The sequence below is a fragment of the Barbus barbus genome (assembly GCF_936440315.1).
Source record: "Barbus barbus genome assembly, chromosome: 15".
NCBI lineage: Eukaryota > Metazoa > Chordata > Actinopteri > Cypriniformes > Cyprinidae > Barbus > Barbus barbus.
In genome coordinates this window covers 18,625,161-18,644,229 of record NC_136743.1, presented here as the reverse complement: position 1 = coordinate 18,644,229, position 19,069 = coordinate 18,625,161, and the positions used below count along the sequence as shown (strand labels likewise).

The following is a 19,069-nucleotide window of genomic DNA, read 5'->3' as shown; positions in this document are numbered from 1 at the left end:
AAAGTTTAGTCACTTAAACTTCATGCAGTCACATTTTTCTGTTACTCATTTCACACTCTAGCAAATGATACGGTGTGAACACATTCCCTTATTAGGCTTTGTCCTACATCGAGCTTTGAGTGGCACACTAGAGATTTCAGTTGATTAATGGGCCTAAAATATACACTGATGAATACTGTAGGTCTGCTATGCTGTTATAAGCACACCATTACATATCTCCTAATTTTCATTCTCCCTTTGGATTTTTTGTCACCTTACATGGGTTATTAACGCAAATTAGAATTTCCCTTGTCGTCATATAAACTAAAAAAAATGTTATTATCCATGGATTCTTTCCATCACACAGAAGGTTGACAAATATTCTTCAGATTATTATTCTTATTTAGACTAAGACATTTTTTTTCTTTTAAGAACTATTGACTGAAAGATTTGAGGAACTCAAAAGGATTTTTCTATGTCATCACAACAAAAACTTCCCTTTGGAAACCTTTAATTTTAAGAGTGTGCCTTTAGAAAGTTTATAACTTCAAACTGGAAATATTTTATTAAATACTTACAGAAATTGCTTTAAACAAAGACCTGTTTGTGATTAATTGGTTCAAGGTGAAAATGTAAACAAGCTATAATAATAATAACCTAGTGGCTAGCACATGCATTCAAACATATTATGCCATGGGTCTCAAGTGAGGGATGCAAGTTTTCCATTCCTGTTTTCCCTGCCATCTTCAGTCCTCCCCATATGAACAAATGGCAAAACAACAAAAATGTAATGCATTCTACTGGAACTGGAACAAATAAAGCACTGCTGTGCTCATGGTGCCCAGGTTCAAGTCTAGCCTGGGACATGTCCTGTTCCCCCTGTTGTAAATTCAAAAATTAGCCATGCTTGCTACTATGAATTAATATAGGAGATAGAGATATAGGAGCCCATAATACCGAGTTGCTCCACTAGAGGGCTTCACTAGGTGGACATTATCTCCCAAAACTTCTATTTCAGTTTGTTTCATTTTGAAACTAGTCTTAAATGGGTTTGATTTCCATCTTTTCTTTCACTCTGTAACATTCTTTTCAAGCTTTTCCCATTTCACAACCATCTTGTGGTGCTCTACTGTCCTTATACATAAGATCTACACTTTAATATTCCCAGTGAACATGTCAGCTGTTGATCTGATCTATTTGGTGGGGGGAAGGGAGGGACAGCTTGTATTTCATTCCCTAAGTGTGGTTCATTTACACATTTCTATATATAGATGGACAGTCAGTAGCTGATAGCTTGTGACAGCTGAGGAGCTGAGGCCACACCAAAGCGTCACATCCTCCGCCATTTCTCTTTTAGAGTAACAGTGTTAATACAATCAGTTCAGTTCTGCAGTGTGAGAGGACCAGGACACCCCTCCCTCCTACTGAAATATCACATCAAACCATAACAAGATGGCCTCCTTGTCAGTGGACCCAGTGACGGAGCCACGGATGTACCAACAAACGCTCCTACAAGATGGGCTCTGTGATCTCCTGGATGCTAACAAGTTTGTGGACTGCGTCCTGAAGATCAAAGACAAAGAGTTTCCTTGTCATCGGCTAGTGCTAGCCGCTAGCAGCCCTTACTTCAAAGCCATGTTCCTTTCAGACCTGGAAGAGAGCAAAAATCGGGAGATTATTCTAAAAGACATCGAACCTGGAGTCATGGGAATGATCCTGAGGTACATATACACCTCTGATATCAACCTGACTGAGCATAACGTCCAAGACATTTTCATGGTGGCCAACATGTACCAGATTCCATCAATCTTCAGCGTGTGTGTGTCGTATCTGCAGCAGAAGCTGGTTCTCAGTAATTGTCTGGCCATCTTTAGACTGGGACTGTTGCTGGACTGTCCACGTTTGGCTATGGAGGCTCGGGATTTCATCTGTGACCGGTATGCCCTCATCATTCGGGACCAGGACTTCCATCAGTTGGGTCCCAGCGAGTTAGCGGCTATCATCACATGTGACTCTCTGAATGTGGAACGAGAAGAGTTGGTGTTTGAATCTCTCATGGACTGGGTGGAGTACGACACGGGCGAGAGATTGAATGACCTGCCACAACTTCTACACTGCGTACGTTTCCGTCTTATGCCGTCGAGTTACTTTAAAGAGAAAGTCGAAGGCCACAGATTGATCAGGATGAATCAGGAGCTCAAGAAGGAGCTTCAGATCGTCATGGATGCACAGAAAGGACTGCTACACAGGGTCAAAAGGGTCAAGAAGGAAGGAGAGAAGGCAGATTCTGAGGACGAGGATGAGGAGGGTTTGCTGCCGGGAATCCTAAATGACAATCCACGTTTTGGAATGTTTCAAACAGACCTTTTATTGATGATTAGCGATACAGGAACAGTAGCGTATGACATTGGCGCAAACGAATGCTACGTGGCATCTTCATCTACTGAGATCCCTAAGAACCACTGCAGTCTTGTCACGAAGGAAAATCAGATCTTTGTTGCTGGAGGTCTGATGTACAACGAAGAGAACAAAGAACAGCCGTTCAGTTCGTACTTTCTTCAGGTAACGCACGGTCAAGTCTTGCTAATGTTGCTAAATATGTTTGCATTACAAATCAATGACTCAAAGCATCATGAATCTCTGGTTCCAAAAATACAATTGTGAGAATGACCCACAGAGTCTATTTTGCTTCAGAACAGCTGTTAAAGCTTTGAACCTCATGTGTCATGTTTTTAATGTTGCCTGCATGACATTTTCCTCATGTAATTCAAGAGAAACCTTTGAAGGGATTGTGTTCAAGGAATCAAATTAATAATTATATTTGTATGAGAAAGGAACAATGATTTTAGATCATTATATTTTTTTATCTAAGCTCTTCTTCATCCTACAGTTTGATCCCATGAGCTCTGGATGGTTGGGGATGCCCTCACTACCAGACCCTCGTTGTCTGTTTGGTCTGGCAGAGACTGAGAACTCCATCTATGTGGTGGGAGGAAAAGAGCTGAAGGAGGGAGAACGTGCTCTAGATTCTGTTATGATCTACGACAGACAGTGAGTACAATCATACAGCAAATGACATTCACAGCAGCGGTTTTCAAATTGAAGTGTGAGAATGTTGAGTTCATGCATGTCAGAAATATGAAAAATATAATTTCTCAAATTCTCACTTAACAAATTTGTTGACATAAGATTTTTTTTTTTTTTAACTACACACTATAAATGCATGTTTTCCCGTGAGTCTCACGTATTTCACTCCCATCTCCAGCTTCCTTCCTGTTTTGCTATTTCTCCAGGGATACTCCGATAGTTTACTCTGTAATTTTAACTAGTTATATGAATAATCCTATATATAAGCTTCCAATCAGTCTAACAACGAATCATTCATTGAATTAATTCAGCCAGAGCCACTAAACAATCAATCTTTGACTCACTTTTTTATGTCAATTAAATAGTAACTTACATTTATGCATTTAGCAGACGCTTCTATCCAAAGCGACTTACATTGCATTCAAGTTACAGTTTTTACATTTTATCAGCTCTTGCTTTCCCTGGGAATTGAACCCATGACCTTGGCGTTGCTAGCGCCATGCTCTACTATTTGAGCTACAGGAACTTACTGTGCCACTTCACAAAATAATTTTACATTTTAAGTTTTTCCCTTTCATATTTCCCTCTTTTTGGTAGATCTTCTTGAGATTGAATATACAGTGCCCTCCACTAATATTGGCACCCTTGGTAAATATGAGCAAAGGCGGCTGTGAAAATAAATATGCATTGTTGTCCTTTTTGATCTTTCATTCAAAAATTCACAAAAATTCTAACCTTTCATTAAAGTAAAACAATCGAAATTGGGGAGAAATCTCATTCATGAAATAAATGTTTTTCCTCAATGCATGTTGGCCACAATTATTGGCACCTTGACACCCCTAGAAATTCTTATGAGTAAAATATCTCTGAAGTATATTCCCATTCATATTTAAATTTTTTTAGCACACCAGGGTGACTAGGAGCATGCAATTATCCAGCCATGACAATTATAAATATAAGGAACACAGGAAAGCCAAATTCCCTTTATTATCCATCACAAGGAGTAAAACCAAATAAAACAGTTCTAATGTGCAGAACAAATTGTTGAACTTTTCAACAATTGTTGAAATTGTTGGCTGTAAGAAAAGAGCTAGAGCAGTGAAAATCCCAATTTCCACCATCAGGGCAATAATTAAGAAGTTCCAATCAACTAAAGATTTTACAAATCTGCCTGGAAGAGTACATGTGTCTATTTTTGTTCGATTGCACTGTGAGAAGGAGAGTTTGAGTGGCCAAAGACTCTCAAAGGATCACAGCTGGAGAATTGCAGCGATTAGTTGAGTCTTGGGGTCAAAAAGCCTAAAAAAATATCAAACAGCCCCTGCATCACCACATGTTGTTCGGGAGGGTTTCAAGAAAAATTCTCCTGGCTCATCCAAAAACAAACTCCAGCATATTCAGTTATCAGACACGACTGGAGCTTCAAATGGCACTGCGTTCTATGGTCAGATGAAACAAAAAAAGAGCTTTTTGGCAGCAGACCCACCAGATAGGTTTAGTACAAACAGGGATAAAAAGTACCCCATGGCCATGCCACAGTTAATGTTGTGGGCCTGTTTTTCTGCCGGAAGTTCTAGACATGGCATCATGGATCCTATCAAATACCAACAGATAAAAAAATCTAAACCTGACTGCGTCTGTTAGAAATCTTATAATGGGCCGTTATTGGATTTTCCATCAGGACAATAATCCAAAACAAACATCAAAATCAACACAAAAATGGGTCACTGAGCACAAAATGAATCTTCTGCCATGGCCGTCCCAGTCCTCTGACCTGAACCCTGTAGAAAATGAGGTGAACTGAAGAGAAGAAGCACCAACATGGAGCTGTGAATCTGAAGGATCTGGAGAGATTCTGGATGAAGGAATGGTCTCTGATCTCCAAACTCTTCAGGCATTATAGGAGAAAATTCAGAGCTGTTATCTTGGAAAAAGGATAATTGGGTGCCAATAATTGTGGCCAACGTGAACTAGAGAAAGCATTTATTTCACAATGAGATTTTCCCCTCACTTTCAATTTTTTTTTACTTCAATGATAGGTTAGAATTTTGTGATTTTTTGAATGAAAGATCAAAAATGCAGATTTATTTTACAGCTGCCTTTTTTTTCATATTTACCAAGGGTGCCAATATTAGTAGAGGGCAGTGTATACCTTTCTTTTTGGTGCTAGCCAGAATCCCTGATCAATAGGATGCTGTCTGACATGGCTGAATGCTGATCATTTCATTTTCACATAGGTCATTCAAATGGGGAGAGTCAGACCCTATTCCATACGCAGTTTATGGACATGGAATTGTTTCACACAAAGGACTGGTCTATGTGATAGGTGGAAAAACTGAGAGCAAGTAATGAATCTGGCTTTATCCTACTTTACAAACACATTATGCCAGGTTGTCTTTGGTTTTCATAACCAGACTTAAATGAAATGTGATGTACAGGAAATGCCTGAGGAGAGTATGTGTCTATGACCCCTCTAAGTTTGAATGGAAGGATCTGGCACCCATGAAAACTGCCCGCTCGCTATTCGGCACTGCTGTTCACAAAAACAAAATCTATGTGGTGACTGGAGTCACTGATAATGGCCTGACTAGCAGTGTGGAGGTCTATGACATCGCCAGCAACTCGTAAGTCACACTTTTGTCATATTTTGTCAAGACTCCTTAACTCAGGCAAGTTGCTCACTTGTGTGCCTCCTCCTTAGCTGGTCGGAGTTCGTGCAGTTTCCTCAGGAGAGAAGCTCTCTTAACCTCATCGAACTGGGCGGCTGCTTGTATGCTGTGGGGGGTTTTGCTATGATGCCCAATGAGACCACAGAAAAACTGGAGCCCACTGAAATGAATGACATATGGAGGTGAGTATTTATGTTCAGCTCAAACTGGTTTAATGAGACTTATTGGCCTAATGAAACCTGGTCATACAGTATATTTGAAACTAAAGTTGAAATTTGAGAACCAAATTGTAATTTGCGTGACAGGTTTGAGGAGGAGGAGAACTGCTGGAATGGCATCCTGAGGGAGATCAGTTATGCCGCAGGGGCCACAGTAGTTGGAGTGCGTCTGAACACCTTGAGACTCACAAAGATGTGATCTACAGCTATCTATTGACAAAATACACATATGTTGCCCACATCTTCATAAAAAAGCAATACATAGTCCATTGAATCATTTGTCACAGACTTTGCTTAATGTTGATATAGTTAGTGATAGATCTTAAGGTATGTAAAAGAGAAGTGTTTCATGCTGCTGTTCCAAGAAAACTCAGCAGATGGAGACAAACACTAGACCATCCATTTTTTTTTTTTTTCATAAGAATGCTTTGTTAGCCATTTTGGGTAATTAGATGTTGAATAATTTGACTTATTCAAAATAACCATGTACATTGATTTCTATCATTCTATTATGTTATTTTAGATGACAACTACAATTGAACATTTTGCAATTATGACCAAAATACAATGTTCTTACATTCATAAAAAGGGAAATAAATGGCAGTGACTGAACAATAACCTAATACACTGTAGACAATGACCAAACTAAAAAACACGAACAACAAAACACAATTGTCTGTGGTAAATGCCAACACGAATATTGTCATACACCCTCCAAAGCCACAAGGAAAGAGGTGAGAGAATACAAGGATTTTCTATTATATATGTCATATTTTTTCATGTTTATATCTTGACATCATGACTTTCATAGGTCCTGGATGGAGCTTCAGAGTCATTTTTTCATCATGAATAATAACACAAACACTCTGGAATGAAGAGATCTGAACACCACTCAGGTTTTGGAACATACCAAAATATTCTTAATTACATAGACAGAAATGAAAACATTACAGCAATAAAGTAAGATTGCAATACCCAATTCATAAAAAAATACTACAAATATTGCCATGTAAAAACATTTACAGATCTGAAACTATAAGATTCTTGTCTACAAGTGCAAAAATAACCAGATAAAAACAATAAAAAATAGATTTGTCATTTAGAAGATCAAACATTAGAGTCTGCGTGTGAGACTGAGAGAAGTGGATAAACACTAAACAGTGGAGAACTGATTTTGTCATTAATAATCTAATACAATCTCTACCAATTCACCTGTTAAATGGCTGCTGTGGTTTTTCTGACCTACACGTTCAGCCTAAACACATTCATGAATCTGAACAACACCAAAAACACAAACTCTCAAGGTTTTGGAACATTTTAACAAAACAAATGAGCCGTATACTTGACTCATAAATTTCCATCTGTTGACAACATCCAAATGGTAGTCATTCACAATTTAGACAAAGATGGAAAATCAACTGAAATTGTTTTTAAGGTGCTTTTCTGAACAAATACAACAAAAAATTCTAACAGAAATTATAAAACTATAACAAAATGTAAGGGCTAAAGAAATATTTATGAAATCCCTTACACTAACAAGCCAGTTAAATGCCAAGAACAGAATCTGCTGACTGCTCATTTCCACCACCAACAAGACCTGCGTTACTCACTTATAAATCTCTGAATACACATATATATCAGGTCATCACCCCAAACACAAATAGTGCTTACTAACAAACTTTTACATAAAGCATCTAAACCAATAAAAAGTAAACTGGAAGCTATATAAACCGAGTATGCTGTTGTCTATTTATTATTCTCTTAATATACTGTACATAATGTCTTACATTTAGTATTCTACATCTGGGTAATAGTTTTAGTATCATACTTAATACTTTTTGCCTAACTAGGGTTTATCATAGCATGGAGGACACCGTCAACATTTGATATGGGAACAGAAGGGATATTAGAGAAAATGACATGAAAACAAAATAAGACTAACATGAAATCTCAGACTCTTTGCAACATAAAATGTATCTCTGCATCACAAAAAAACAATACAGGGCAGTAGTTACAGGTTCCTGGAGTCTGTCCTTCCAGCAGAGTAGAGCGGCGTAAGGGAACGCAGCTGAGAATGTGACGGACCCCCATCCACTGAGTGGAGCATAGATGATGGAAAAGAGACTACACCATGCAGATGTGGGCTAATATCCCTCAGTGTTTCCATCTCGACCGACAGTTCTTGGTTTGCAGCAGCTTGTGTTTGATTGGTTATAGCAGAGGAGTCCAGCAGGGGAGGGTTCCTGACCTGGGAACACTTCTCTCTGTGGGCTTTCAGCATGTTGGAGAAGCGGAACCGCTGGCTGCAGGCTTCACAGGGGTAAGGCTTCTCTCCGGTGTGCGTACGCCGGTGCCGCTTCATATTGGGACGACTCGTGAAGCTCTTCCCACAGATCTCACAAATATATGGTCTCTCTCCTAAAAAGAACCAGCAGACCTCTTCGACAGACTGTATGAAGGATTTCTAAGTGCTATACATGTGTACGAGCATCTCACCTGTGTGTGTCTTCATGTGTTCATCGAAATACTGTTTCATATTGAAGTCCTTCCCACACCACTGACACATAAACTGCTTGTGTCCGATGTGGATGCTCATGTGAGAGCGCAGTTGGTACTTATACTGAAAACACTCACTGCAGACCTACAGGACAAGGAGTGGACAAATTTCAAATATGGTCAGCCCAGCAGTTAATAATGGAAATTATGAAACAGAGTGTTCTGGTCCTGGATGCTGATTGGTCAATTCTGGGCTAAAATCAAAACGTTATTGGTTATTTTACTGTGCAGAAAACATTCATTGTTTACTCTTACTGGGTATCAATACAGATTTTCTGATTCATCAAATTCTTGTCATTTTCACATATCAGTATATTTTAACATCATTTTTTTTTACGTTGTTAATAACAGAGGGCAGTGTTTTAGACTGATTCAAATCAGTAACTCATCTTTTTGATCTATTTAGTAAAAGGACTCTAACATTTACATTTTAATGTTTCTGATTCACTAAAAAAAGAACCTGTTCATAAGAGTCATTTCTTCAACAATCAGGCTACACTAGTAATGTTATGTGTGTTATATTGTGCAGCCGGTGAGGACAGCTCAGCTTTGGTTGTGTTGCTGAGAGAAAATGCTGATAAAGGGAAGGTACTAATTATGCAAATTGTATGTACATATACATATGGTATTTTACCATTCCCTATTGTTTACGTATTGTACATCAGTAACTATATCCAACTGTAAAAGCATGACACTTAATGAAGTGTTAGTGTTAGTGAACTTAGTGTTGCTTAAACTATTAAAATGGCTTAAACAGAAAACAATTTTAATAACTGTTCATGTACTTTTTATGTTTTTTTTTATTACTTTAGTATAGGGTCCAATTCTCACTATCAACTAGTTGCTTATTAGCATGCTTACATTAGTTTATTAGTACTTATAAAGCACATATTCTGCATGACCATATTCTACATCCCTAATCCCACCCAATACCTAAACTTAACTACCTTACTAACTATTAATAAGCAGCAAATTAAGAGTTTATTGAGGCAAACAACACATTGTTAATGGTTTGTTAATAGAGAGAATTGGACCTTATAATAAAATGAGGCCATTTTTTTTATTAAAAATCAATAATGAATATAGTTACAGCTTCGTCTACTAAATTGCGCAATTTGACCATACCTCACACTGGAAAGGCTTCTCTCCTGAATGTTGGAGAGAGTGGACCTTCAGAGACATGCTCCTTTTAAATGACTTGCCACATATCTCACAGGTAAATGGCATCTCTTTTGTGTGGGCTAAAGACACATTGAACAAGACAATGATTAGTCAGATAGTTAAAGTTTACTGTTTAGAGTATAAGACCAGGAGTAAAAGTTTGAGAGAGAAAATGGCAGTAACACAACTCACCAACCATATGCTTGCGTACATGAGCCATTGTGTAGAATTTCTTCTCACAAATCTCACAAGTGTACTTCTTCTCAGCATAGCCATGAACAATCTTATTGTGCTCATGGAGCGACCAGAGCTTCCTGAAAGCTTTTCCGCACGTTAGACACTACAAAATGAGACAAAGACCAGTAAAAACAAATGCAATCATGTCCACTGCATTAGGTTTTTGTGTTTGTATGGGTTTGAATGGTCCTGGGTCAATGACTTTATGGTAATTGTCCGCATACTCCGCAATAAAGAAAAGGAAAAATGGGTAACACTTTACTATAAGGTTCCATTTGTTAACTATATTCAGTCCATTAACTAACAATAAGCAATACATTTGTTACAGTATTTATTCATTTTTGTTAACGTTAGTTAAAAAAAAACTGTTCATTATTAGTCCATTAATATTATATTAATAATAATATCTGAATATTAACAACTTGTCATTTCAATGATGTATTAGTAAATGCTGGAATCAATATTAACGAAGATTAATAAATGCTTTAGAAGTATTTTTCATTGTTAATGTTAACTAATGTGGAACCTTATTGTAAAGTGTTACCATTAAATGTTTTAAATATACAGGTGAAGTGCAGAAATATGTATTTTCTGTATTCATGCTGATTTCATATGGTTTTGAAAATCATTTATACAATTTTCAGGAAAAAGGTTTCCAAATGTAATTTTAGATATAAAAATGTTTATTTTTATACAAATAAGACAAATTCTTAATACATGATCTCATAATATCATTAAGTTTTGAAGAGTCACCACATGACATTTCACAACCTGAACTAACCTTGTTTTGTCATAAAAAACGTCAAATAGATATTTTCTGTTAAAAGTTTTTTTTAAATATTAATAACCTGTGAAACCATTAAATGTTTCACACACATACACACACACACACACACATATATATATATATACTGTATATATAGAAATAATAATGAAAAAATTAAAGGGATAGTTCACCCAAAAATGGAAATTCTGTCATGAATTACTCTTTCTCTTGTCGTTCCAAACCCATAAGACCTCGTAAGAATAAAGTAGTTATTTTTTGTCATCTTTGCGCACAAAAAGTATTCTCGTAGCTTCATAAAATTCCGATTGAATCAATGATGTCATATGGCCTACTCTGCCGATGTTTTTGGTACCTTTCTGGGCCTTGAAAGGACCCTTGTTGTCTATGCAGGATCAGAAAGCTCTTGGAATTTCATCAAAAATATCTTAATTTGTGTTCCGAAGATGAACGATGGGCTTACGGGTTTGGAATGACATGAGGGTGAGGGTGTCACGAATCTGGTCCATGCTCTTCCGGACAATCACCACCAGATGTCACTCACTCACCACATTGACTCTCACACCACACTTCTCTGGACTGCAATACCCACAATCCATTGCACTGACGACACGCAGCTGATTACACTGATCACACAGCTGAATTCACTGATCACCCCATCACACACACTATTTAACCTGGGACTTGCTCTAGCTCAGGGCTGAGTATTGTTAGCGTATATCACTCATCTAGAGATAGCAACTTTACAGAGCCATAGAGCCATTGTCTTAGCCTTAGTCTTGCCTTGTTTTCCTGCCGTGTCTGACCCTGCCTGTGTTTCCTGGATTTACCCTTTGCCTTGCCGTTTGGACTCTGTTCGCTCCCCGTTTGGATTATTGCTCTCGACTCTGGATTATCTCTCTGCCTTGCCCCTTTGGATTCTGTTCGCTGATCGTTGACCCACGCTTGCTCCACGGACTGCTTTGTCTTGCCCTTGCCATACCTGTTTGCCACTGTCTGACCCTGCCTGCTTTCTGACCATGTTTAGTAATAAAGCTTTGCACATGGATCCGCACGTCTCACGTCTCGTCAGCCCCGTAACAGAATACTCGGCCACACAAGGATCCAGCAGCTATTCAGAGGAACATTGGCCAGGTATGGACATTGCACGGCTGTTATTAACCCTCGAGCAGGGCTCGCGACTGCTCGAGGATTATATTCAGGAGTATTTAGACCTTGCCTATTTTTCTGATCTGCCGGACTACGCACTCATAGACTTTTTCTGTGAGGGCATTAATCAGCCGCTCAAGACTCAGTTAATCCGCGAGGGTCCCCGTTCATCTCTCAGTCAATTTATGGACTATGCTTTACTGTGTGTGGGCTCCTCTTTTACTGTGGGTGTCGCGGAGGAACGCGACACCTCACTCACTCACAAAATGGCGGCAGCAACAGCACCCCTTCACGTCGTCGCTGTCAAGCCAGAGTCTGCTCACGTCGTCGCTGTCAAGCCAGAGTCTGCTCACGTCGTCGCTGTCAAGCCAGAGTCTGCTCACGTCGTCGCTGTCAAGCCAGAGTCTGCTCACGTCGTCGCTGTCAAGCCAGAGTCTGCTCACGTCGTCGCTGTCAAGCCAGAGTCTGCTCACGTCGTCGCTGTCAAGCCAGAGTCTGCTCACGTCGTCGCTGTCAAGCCAGAGTCTGCTCACGTCGTCGCTGTCAAGCCAGAGTCTGCTCACGTCGTCGCTGTCAAGCCAGAGTCTGCTCACGTCGTCGCTGTCAAGCCAGAGTCTGCTCACGTCGTCGCTGTCAAGCCAGAGTCTGCTCACGTCGTCGCTGTCACGCCAGAGTCTGCTCACGTCGTCGCTGTCACGCCAGAGTCACAGCACGTCTCAGTGCTCCAGCCAGAGTCACAGCACGTCTCAGTGCTCCAGCCAGAGTCACAGCACGTCTCAGTGCTCCAGCCAGAGTCACAGCACGTCTCAGTGCTCCAGCCAGAGTCACAGCACGTCTCAGTGCTCCAGCCAGAGTCACAGCACGTCTCAGTGCTCCAGCCAGAGTCACAGCACGTCTCAGTGCTCCAGCCAGAGTCACAGCACGTCTCAGTGCTCCAGCCAGAGTCACAGCACGTCTCAGTGCTCCAGCCAGAGTCACAGCACGTCTCAGTGCTCCAGCCAGAGTCACAGCACGTCTCAGTGCTCCAGCCAGAGTCACAGCACGTCACAGTGCTCCAGCCAGAGTCTGTCACACCCAAGGATTTAAGGTCAGTCCTTCAAGTTCCCTGTCTGATATCCAGTGTGATGGACCCACCACTGATGTCAGTGCGAGTAGCTGGCATTCCCAGGGCCTCAACCCTGTCTGTTACAGAGACTGTTCCCCTGACCTCTGTACTTCCCGTTATGGCGGTTGCCATTTTGAGTGTGTGGGCTGCACACTGTGCTCCTGAGGCCTCTCCTGTCCACGAGTCTGCTCCAGTGCCTCCAGAGGTGGCGGCTTCCGCTGCAGAACCTCCCGAAGTGGTGGCACCCGTCCCTGAACTCGCTGTCTGCCCTGTCACGGCCATGGAGGCCGTTCCTGACGTCACTGTCTACCCTGTCACGGCCACGGAGGCTGTTCCTGAACTCACGGTCTGCCTTGTCACGGCCACGGAGGCCGTTCCTGACCTCATGGTCTGCCCTGTCATGGCCATGGAGGCCGTTCCTGAACTCACTGTCTGCCCTGTCACGGCCATGGAGACCGTTTCTGAACTCACTGTCTGCCCTGTCACGGTCATGAAGGCCGCCCCTGAACTCACTGTCTGTCCTGTCACGGCCAAAGAGGCCGTCTGTGAGCTCACGCCCTGTTCTGTCACGGCCAAAGAGGCCGTCTGTGAGCTCTCGCCCTGTCCTGTCACGGCTAAAGAGGCCGTCTGTGAGCTCTCGCCCTGTCCTGTCAGGGCTAAAGAGGCCGTCTGTGAGCTCTCGCCCTGTCCTGTCACGGCTAAAGAGGCCGTCTGTGAGCTCTCGCCCTGTCCTGTCACGGCTAAAGATGCCGTCTGTGAGCTCACGCCTTGTCCTGTCACGGCTAAAAACGCAGTCTATGAATCCTCGTCCTGCCCTGCCACGCCCCCTGAGATCATGAATGCTCTCCCTGTATTATCTGTCTCTGCTCTCCCGGTGTTGTCTGTCTCCGTTTCCCCCAGATCTCAGACTCTGCCATGGTTTCCTGCCCAGTCTGCTTCCTGGCGAGTGTCTTCTGCTCAGGTCTGGTGGTCCTCTGCCCCGCCATGGTGGTCTTCTGCTCGGGTCTGGTGGTCGTCTGCTCCGCCGTGGTGGTCTTCTACTCCGGTCTGGTGGGCTCCTGGTCCATCTACTCCGCCCTGGTGGGCTCTTGCTCGGGTCTGGTGGTCGTCTGCCCCGCCATGGTGGTCTTCTGCTCGGGTCTGGTGGTCGTCTGCTCCGCCGTGGGGGTCTTCTGCTCGGGTCTGGTGGTCGTCTGCTCCGCCGTGGTGGTCTTCTACTCCGGTCTGGTGGTCATCTACTCCGCCCTGGTGGGCTCCTGGTCCGTCTGCTCCGCCCTGGTGGGCTCTTGCTCTGTCCTGGTCTCCGGTTCCGCCGGGGTGTCCTGCTCTGCCGGTTCTGCCTCAGTCCCCGGTCTTCCCACTTCCTCACGGACCTGGCCCTCCGTCCCTCCCCCTGTTCCGCCTCCGCTCCACCGCCCTCCTGGATTATTTGGAAGCGTCTGGAAGCCGCTCCTTGGGGGGGGGCTATGTCACGAATCTGGTCCATGCTCTTCCGGACAATCACCACCAGATGTCACTCACTCACCACATTGACTCTCACACCACACTTCTCTGGACTGCAATACCCACAATCCATTGCACTGACGACACGCAGCTGATTACACTGATCACACAGCTGAATTCACTGATCACCCCATCACACACACTATTTAACCTGGGACTTGCTCTAGCTCAGGGCTGAGTATTGTTAGCGTATATCACTCATCTAGAGATAGCAACTTTACAGAGCCATATAGCCATTGTCTTAGCCTTAGTCTTGCCTTGTTTTCCTGCCGTGTCTGACCCTGCCTGTGTTTCCTGGATTTACCCTTTGCCTTGCCGTTTGGACTCTGTTCGCTCCCCGTTTGGATTATTGCTCTCGACTCTGGATTATCTCTCTGCCTTGCCCCTTTGGATTCTGTTCGCTGATCGTTGACCCACGCTTGCTCCACGGACTGCTTTGTCTTGCCCTTGCCATACCTGTTTGCCACTGTCTGACCCTGCCTGCTTTCTGACCATGTTTAGTAATAAAGCTTTGCACATGGATCCGCACGTCTCACGTCTCGTCAGCCCCGTAACAGAGGGTGAAAAATAATTTTTTTACATTCCCGCTTGCCCTAGAGGCAAAAATAAATAAATAAAATAAAATAAAACAAAATCCATGACAGTGTTTCTATGACTTCCTAAAAGGGGAAAAAATATTGAAAGATTTGCTGATCAAAAAAGAATTTGCTGTCATTCTCTTAGCTGTTGAGCTTACCTGTATGCTCTTCTCACAGTCGGTCTGCTGATGCAGCAGTAGCTCGCTCTCCATAATGAAGCGTTTGCCACACTTGTCACAGATATTCATGCGGTTATGTGACAGGTTCATGTGTTTCTCCAGATACCAGCGGTTGTTGAATGTCTTGGGGCACCTCGCACAGGTGAAGCTCTGAAACTTCAAGCTATCCTGGTCCAGAAGCTCCTCACTGTTCCCTCCATGAGCCGTCTCCTGCCTCTCTCTCACACTGGTTTTCCTGGAGACCATCGCTACAGCATCAGCCGAGGCCCGGGTTTGTCCGACTTGTCTTTCAGACATGAATGCAGGTAGTGTGTGTTCACTTTCCTCTTCACTGGTGCCTTCAAGTCTCACATCATCATCTTCACTTTGTTCACCTTCATCTTCCGCCTCCTCCAAACCCAAATTGTCTCTTGATTCCTCAGTCTCATCGCTCCTCCTTACTTTGACAGGAAGCTGTTGTCCTGAGGGCGACAGAGCTGCCGCGTTTCCCTCTAAACCTTTAGACACATGAAGTGTTTGGTTGTTCAAGTTCAGCTCCACAATAATTTGCTCTCTATTAAATGAATTAAGTTCTTCAGCATCCTTCAGGTTTTCCTTTTCCTTCCCTTCTATTTTACAACTGCCAACTTGCACTGGACGCCCATCGCCAACCTGAACAGCATATGGGTTGACTTCACTTTTCCCTCCATAGATCCTGGCACAGGTGGGGTCCTTCTCTTGCTTGATCTCCATTTGAAAGTTGGAGTTCACCGAGTTGCTGTTGCTCCAGCTCTGAGCGCCGACTTCCTGTTTGGCTTGGTCCACACTGGGACTGATTTCCAGCGAGCCTCTAGTAATGAGCTCACTACAGGAAGTGGCAATGTTGCTCATCTGGAGCACCGTGGCAGCCTTGAGCACGTCTTGGGCATTGCAGCTGGAGACCAGCAGCTTGGAGGTGTAGATGAAGTCGAGGATCTGCTGCAGGCCTTGAGGCTTGAGGGTCTCCAGAGAGAGTTCCACGCACCGCAGCTCCTTACTCGATGCAAACAGAGAGTGGAAGAAGGGGCTGTAGGCTGCTAGGACACCCTTATGGGCCTGGAAAGAAGTATGGTGGTGCAGGAGGACGATGTCTACGTCACATAGGTCTGGCTGAAACAGACGCTGCTTGTTCAACCTGTCCATTAAAAAGGTGCAGTGAAGGGTCACATCCTCAACGAGGGAGAACTCTGCAGATGGATGTTCAGCAGTTTTCTCCACTATGAGCTACAACAGAACATCAGATTGAATTGAGATGCATATCAACTTCAATGTTTAAACATTAGATATTGATTTACATTACAATCATACAACAGGCTGGAGAAACTGTCATTTTAAAAGGTAGCAGTCAAGCAAATGATCATTTTTAAATTCTAATAATATAAAACTATTTCTAGAAAACATGATTTATATGACATTATATATTTAAACATGATTTATACACTTTTTGTTCATGTTTTCTTTATAAGGCCAAGCTTGATATTTCCCTTAAAATGTGTAGCTGCCTTTGTATATTTTATAGAGGTCCCTCACAAAGAAAACATTATATATATTAATGACACTATAATATATAATAAATTATGTTATTTACAGATTTTCTAAATCATACAGCTGTCATGATACAATAATCCATTTATCCAGACAGTTAACCAGTGCAGATATCTGAAATTTTATATCATATTAGATTAAAGATGATTTTTAAATAAAAATATTGAACACATATTTTCTTTATAATGCCAATCTTGATATTTTTCTTAAAATGTATAGCAGCTTTTATATTTTATAAAGATGGCTTTATAATTAATACTATATTACAATATTGAATATGAATGATACACAAGCTTTCCAGCATTCTAGCATAATATATCATAATATAGTCATCCAATTATCCAAACAAGTAGACAGTGACGATATGTGAAATATAATATATTATATTTGTCACGGTGCACACAGCAGGGAGGAATGAGGAACACGCAGACGAGGATAAAACTCAAAATATAACAGTCTTTACTTCAAACAAGGCAGGGCAGGGCAAGACAAGGCAAGGCTGAGACAGACAGGAACACCGGAGAGTAACAAGTAGGCCAGACGAAAACTAACTGATCAGGCAGGACTATAAATACACAGGATAATCATAGATAATTAGACAAACACAGCTGGACAAGAATTAACTAATAATCACACTAAACAAGGACAAGAAACAAACATGAGGACGGGAGACAAGACACACGACACAAGGCTGACAATATTATATAAAACTATTTATTTAGTTTCTTTTAATGTCAAGTTTAAATCAAGTTTAAAATAATTATTGATATGTCATAGTTCTACGATATATACCAACATTATTACAAACAGATAATTTTTAGCACTATTCTCATAGCTGGGACAGGTACACGCTCAGAAAAAAAAAATAATAAAAAATTAAAAATTTACTTTACTTTTAGTCATTTAGCAGACGCTTTTATCCAAAGCGACTTACAAATAAGAAAACGTAACTAAAACTAAAAGTTAACACTCTGTAAATACTCTATACGCACCCATTTAAGAAAATACAGAAATTAAATAAAATTGACAAATGCATACAACAACATTTCAATAGTAAACATATAAAGGAAAGAAAATTAATAAATAAAATAAAAATACCACTAAAGGTTTCATAATAGTATCATAAAAGTACACATTGCTACTATAAGTATACTTACTATTCAAAGGCATTAATATACACCCTTTAGGGATGCAGAAAGTTGCATTGAGGGTACTGCCCTTTAGACAAGCTTTTGTAGCCCGAAAGGTACAATTTATGCATATTTCTTCTAAGTGTAGTTTATTTAGTTAAGGGTATTATTCCAATTTGACCAGATGTTTCGATAATAACAATCATTACATCAGCATCTTATCAAAAAGTAGCAGAAAGTTGTTGAAGCTCTCGGCAAATGTGGAAGCTGCATGCTACCAGCACATCTGCATGACATGCACACCATCCTCCAGATGTGACAGATATCTGTCAGATTCTACAGGCCGAGCACACGTTCACAGACATGCAGGTAACAAAAACAGTCAGAGAAGGGTCTTACTACCATGGTTATTCAGTGGTCTCTGCCTCGAAGGAGTACCGTCTCCCCTCCTTAGCATTTCAGAGCTTCGTTTTCAAGAAAATAGCTGTCATTTATATCCACACTGCGCTCTTCTGTTTAGACATCTGTCCGTTTTCGCCATGTCCGCATGCAGAAGGGCTCGCACTCTCGGCCGGGTGAGTGATGATGATTGGAGGTGGAAAATCATATGGGTCGTCTGGAGCTTTAAAGCGACAGGGGCGTGATGAAACGAGGAGGGAAACACATTTCGAAGCGTTCGGAGCTAAATTATGGTTACAAATGGCAGAATAATCGCTTAGGTAGAACAAATTTTTGGATGCGTTCAAACGGTCTCCTTTAGCACCAAGTCAGAGTCCAGTCAGAGCTCAAGGCAGCAGCAGGGTCAGCGAGTCCACCGCGGAGTGAACCGGTTCACCGCAGACACCGGCAGAGCGCCGCTGCGGCCACGCGGTGGCGCTAAAACACAGCTTTTAGTTCAACGTCATCGTTACACTCACAGCAGTGCCTGAGTGAGACGTTTCATTGATTTTTTTTCCCCCTCTACACTTAATTGCATCTATAAAAGAATGTTACTTCATGTTTTGAAATTGCTATTTGATATTTGACGTCTTACTCCTAACTCTTTGTTTTGAATGTTTTGTGAGAAAAACGCAAGAAATGCCTTTCTTATGATCTCGTTTGTTGTCAGTGCAACTGTTAGTAGGTCCCTCCAGAACAATAAAATCTAATTTATTATACCAAAAGGCAAAAG

At 41.7% G+C, this 19,069-nt stretch overlaps 2 protein-coding genes across 2 annotated transcripts; one reads left to right on the top strand and one right to left on the bottom strand.

The window, feature by feature from the left end:
* Window positions 1-1,256: 1,256 nt before the first annotated feature.
* On the top strand, window positions 1,257-7,678 carry LOC306881649 (kelch-like protein 40a). The gene is made up of 6 exons (XM_079435829.1): window positions 1,257-2,541; window positions 2,870-3,030; window positions 5,304-5,411; window positions 5,505-5,690; window positions 5,768-5,917; window positions 6,041-7,678. Exons 1-6 carry the CDS (start codon window positions 1,432-1,434, stop codon window positions 6,150-6,152), a joined length of 1,827 nt encoding a protein of 608 aa, XP_079291955.1. The 5' UTR covers window positions 1,257-1,431; the 3' UTR covers window positions 6,153-7,678.
* On the bottom strand, window positions 5,933-18,754 carry LOC306881648 (zinc finger and BTB domain-containing protein 47-like). The gene is made up of 6 exons (XM_079435828.1): window positions 18,301-18,754; window positions 15,185-16,447; window positions 9,863-10,010; window positions 9,635-9,750; window positions 8,450-8,594; window positions 5,933-8,371 (listed from the first exon to the last, which is right to left on the bottom strand). Exons 1-6 carry the CDS (start codon window positions 18,301-18,303, stop codon window positions 7,965-7,967), a joined length of 2,082 nt encoding a protein of 693 aa, XP_079291954.1. The 5' UTR covers window positions 18,304-18,754; the 3' UTR covers window positions 5,933-7,964.
* Between the last annotated feature and the right edge of the window lie 315 nt (window positions 18,755-19,069).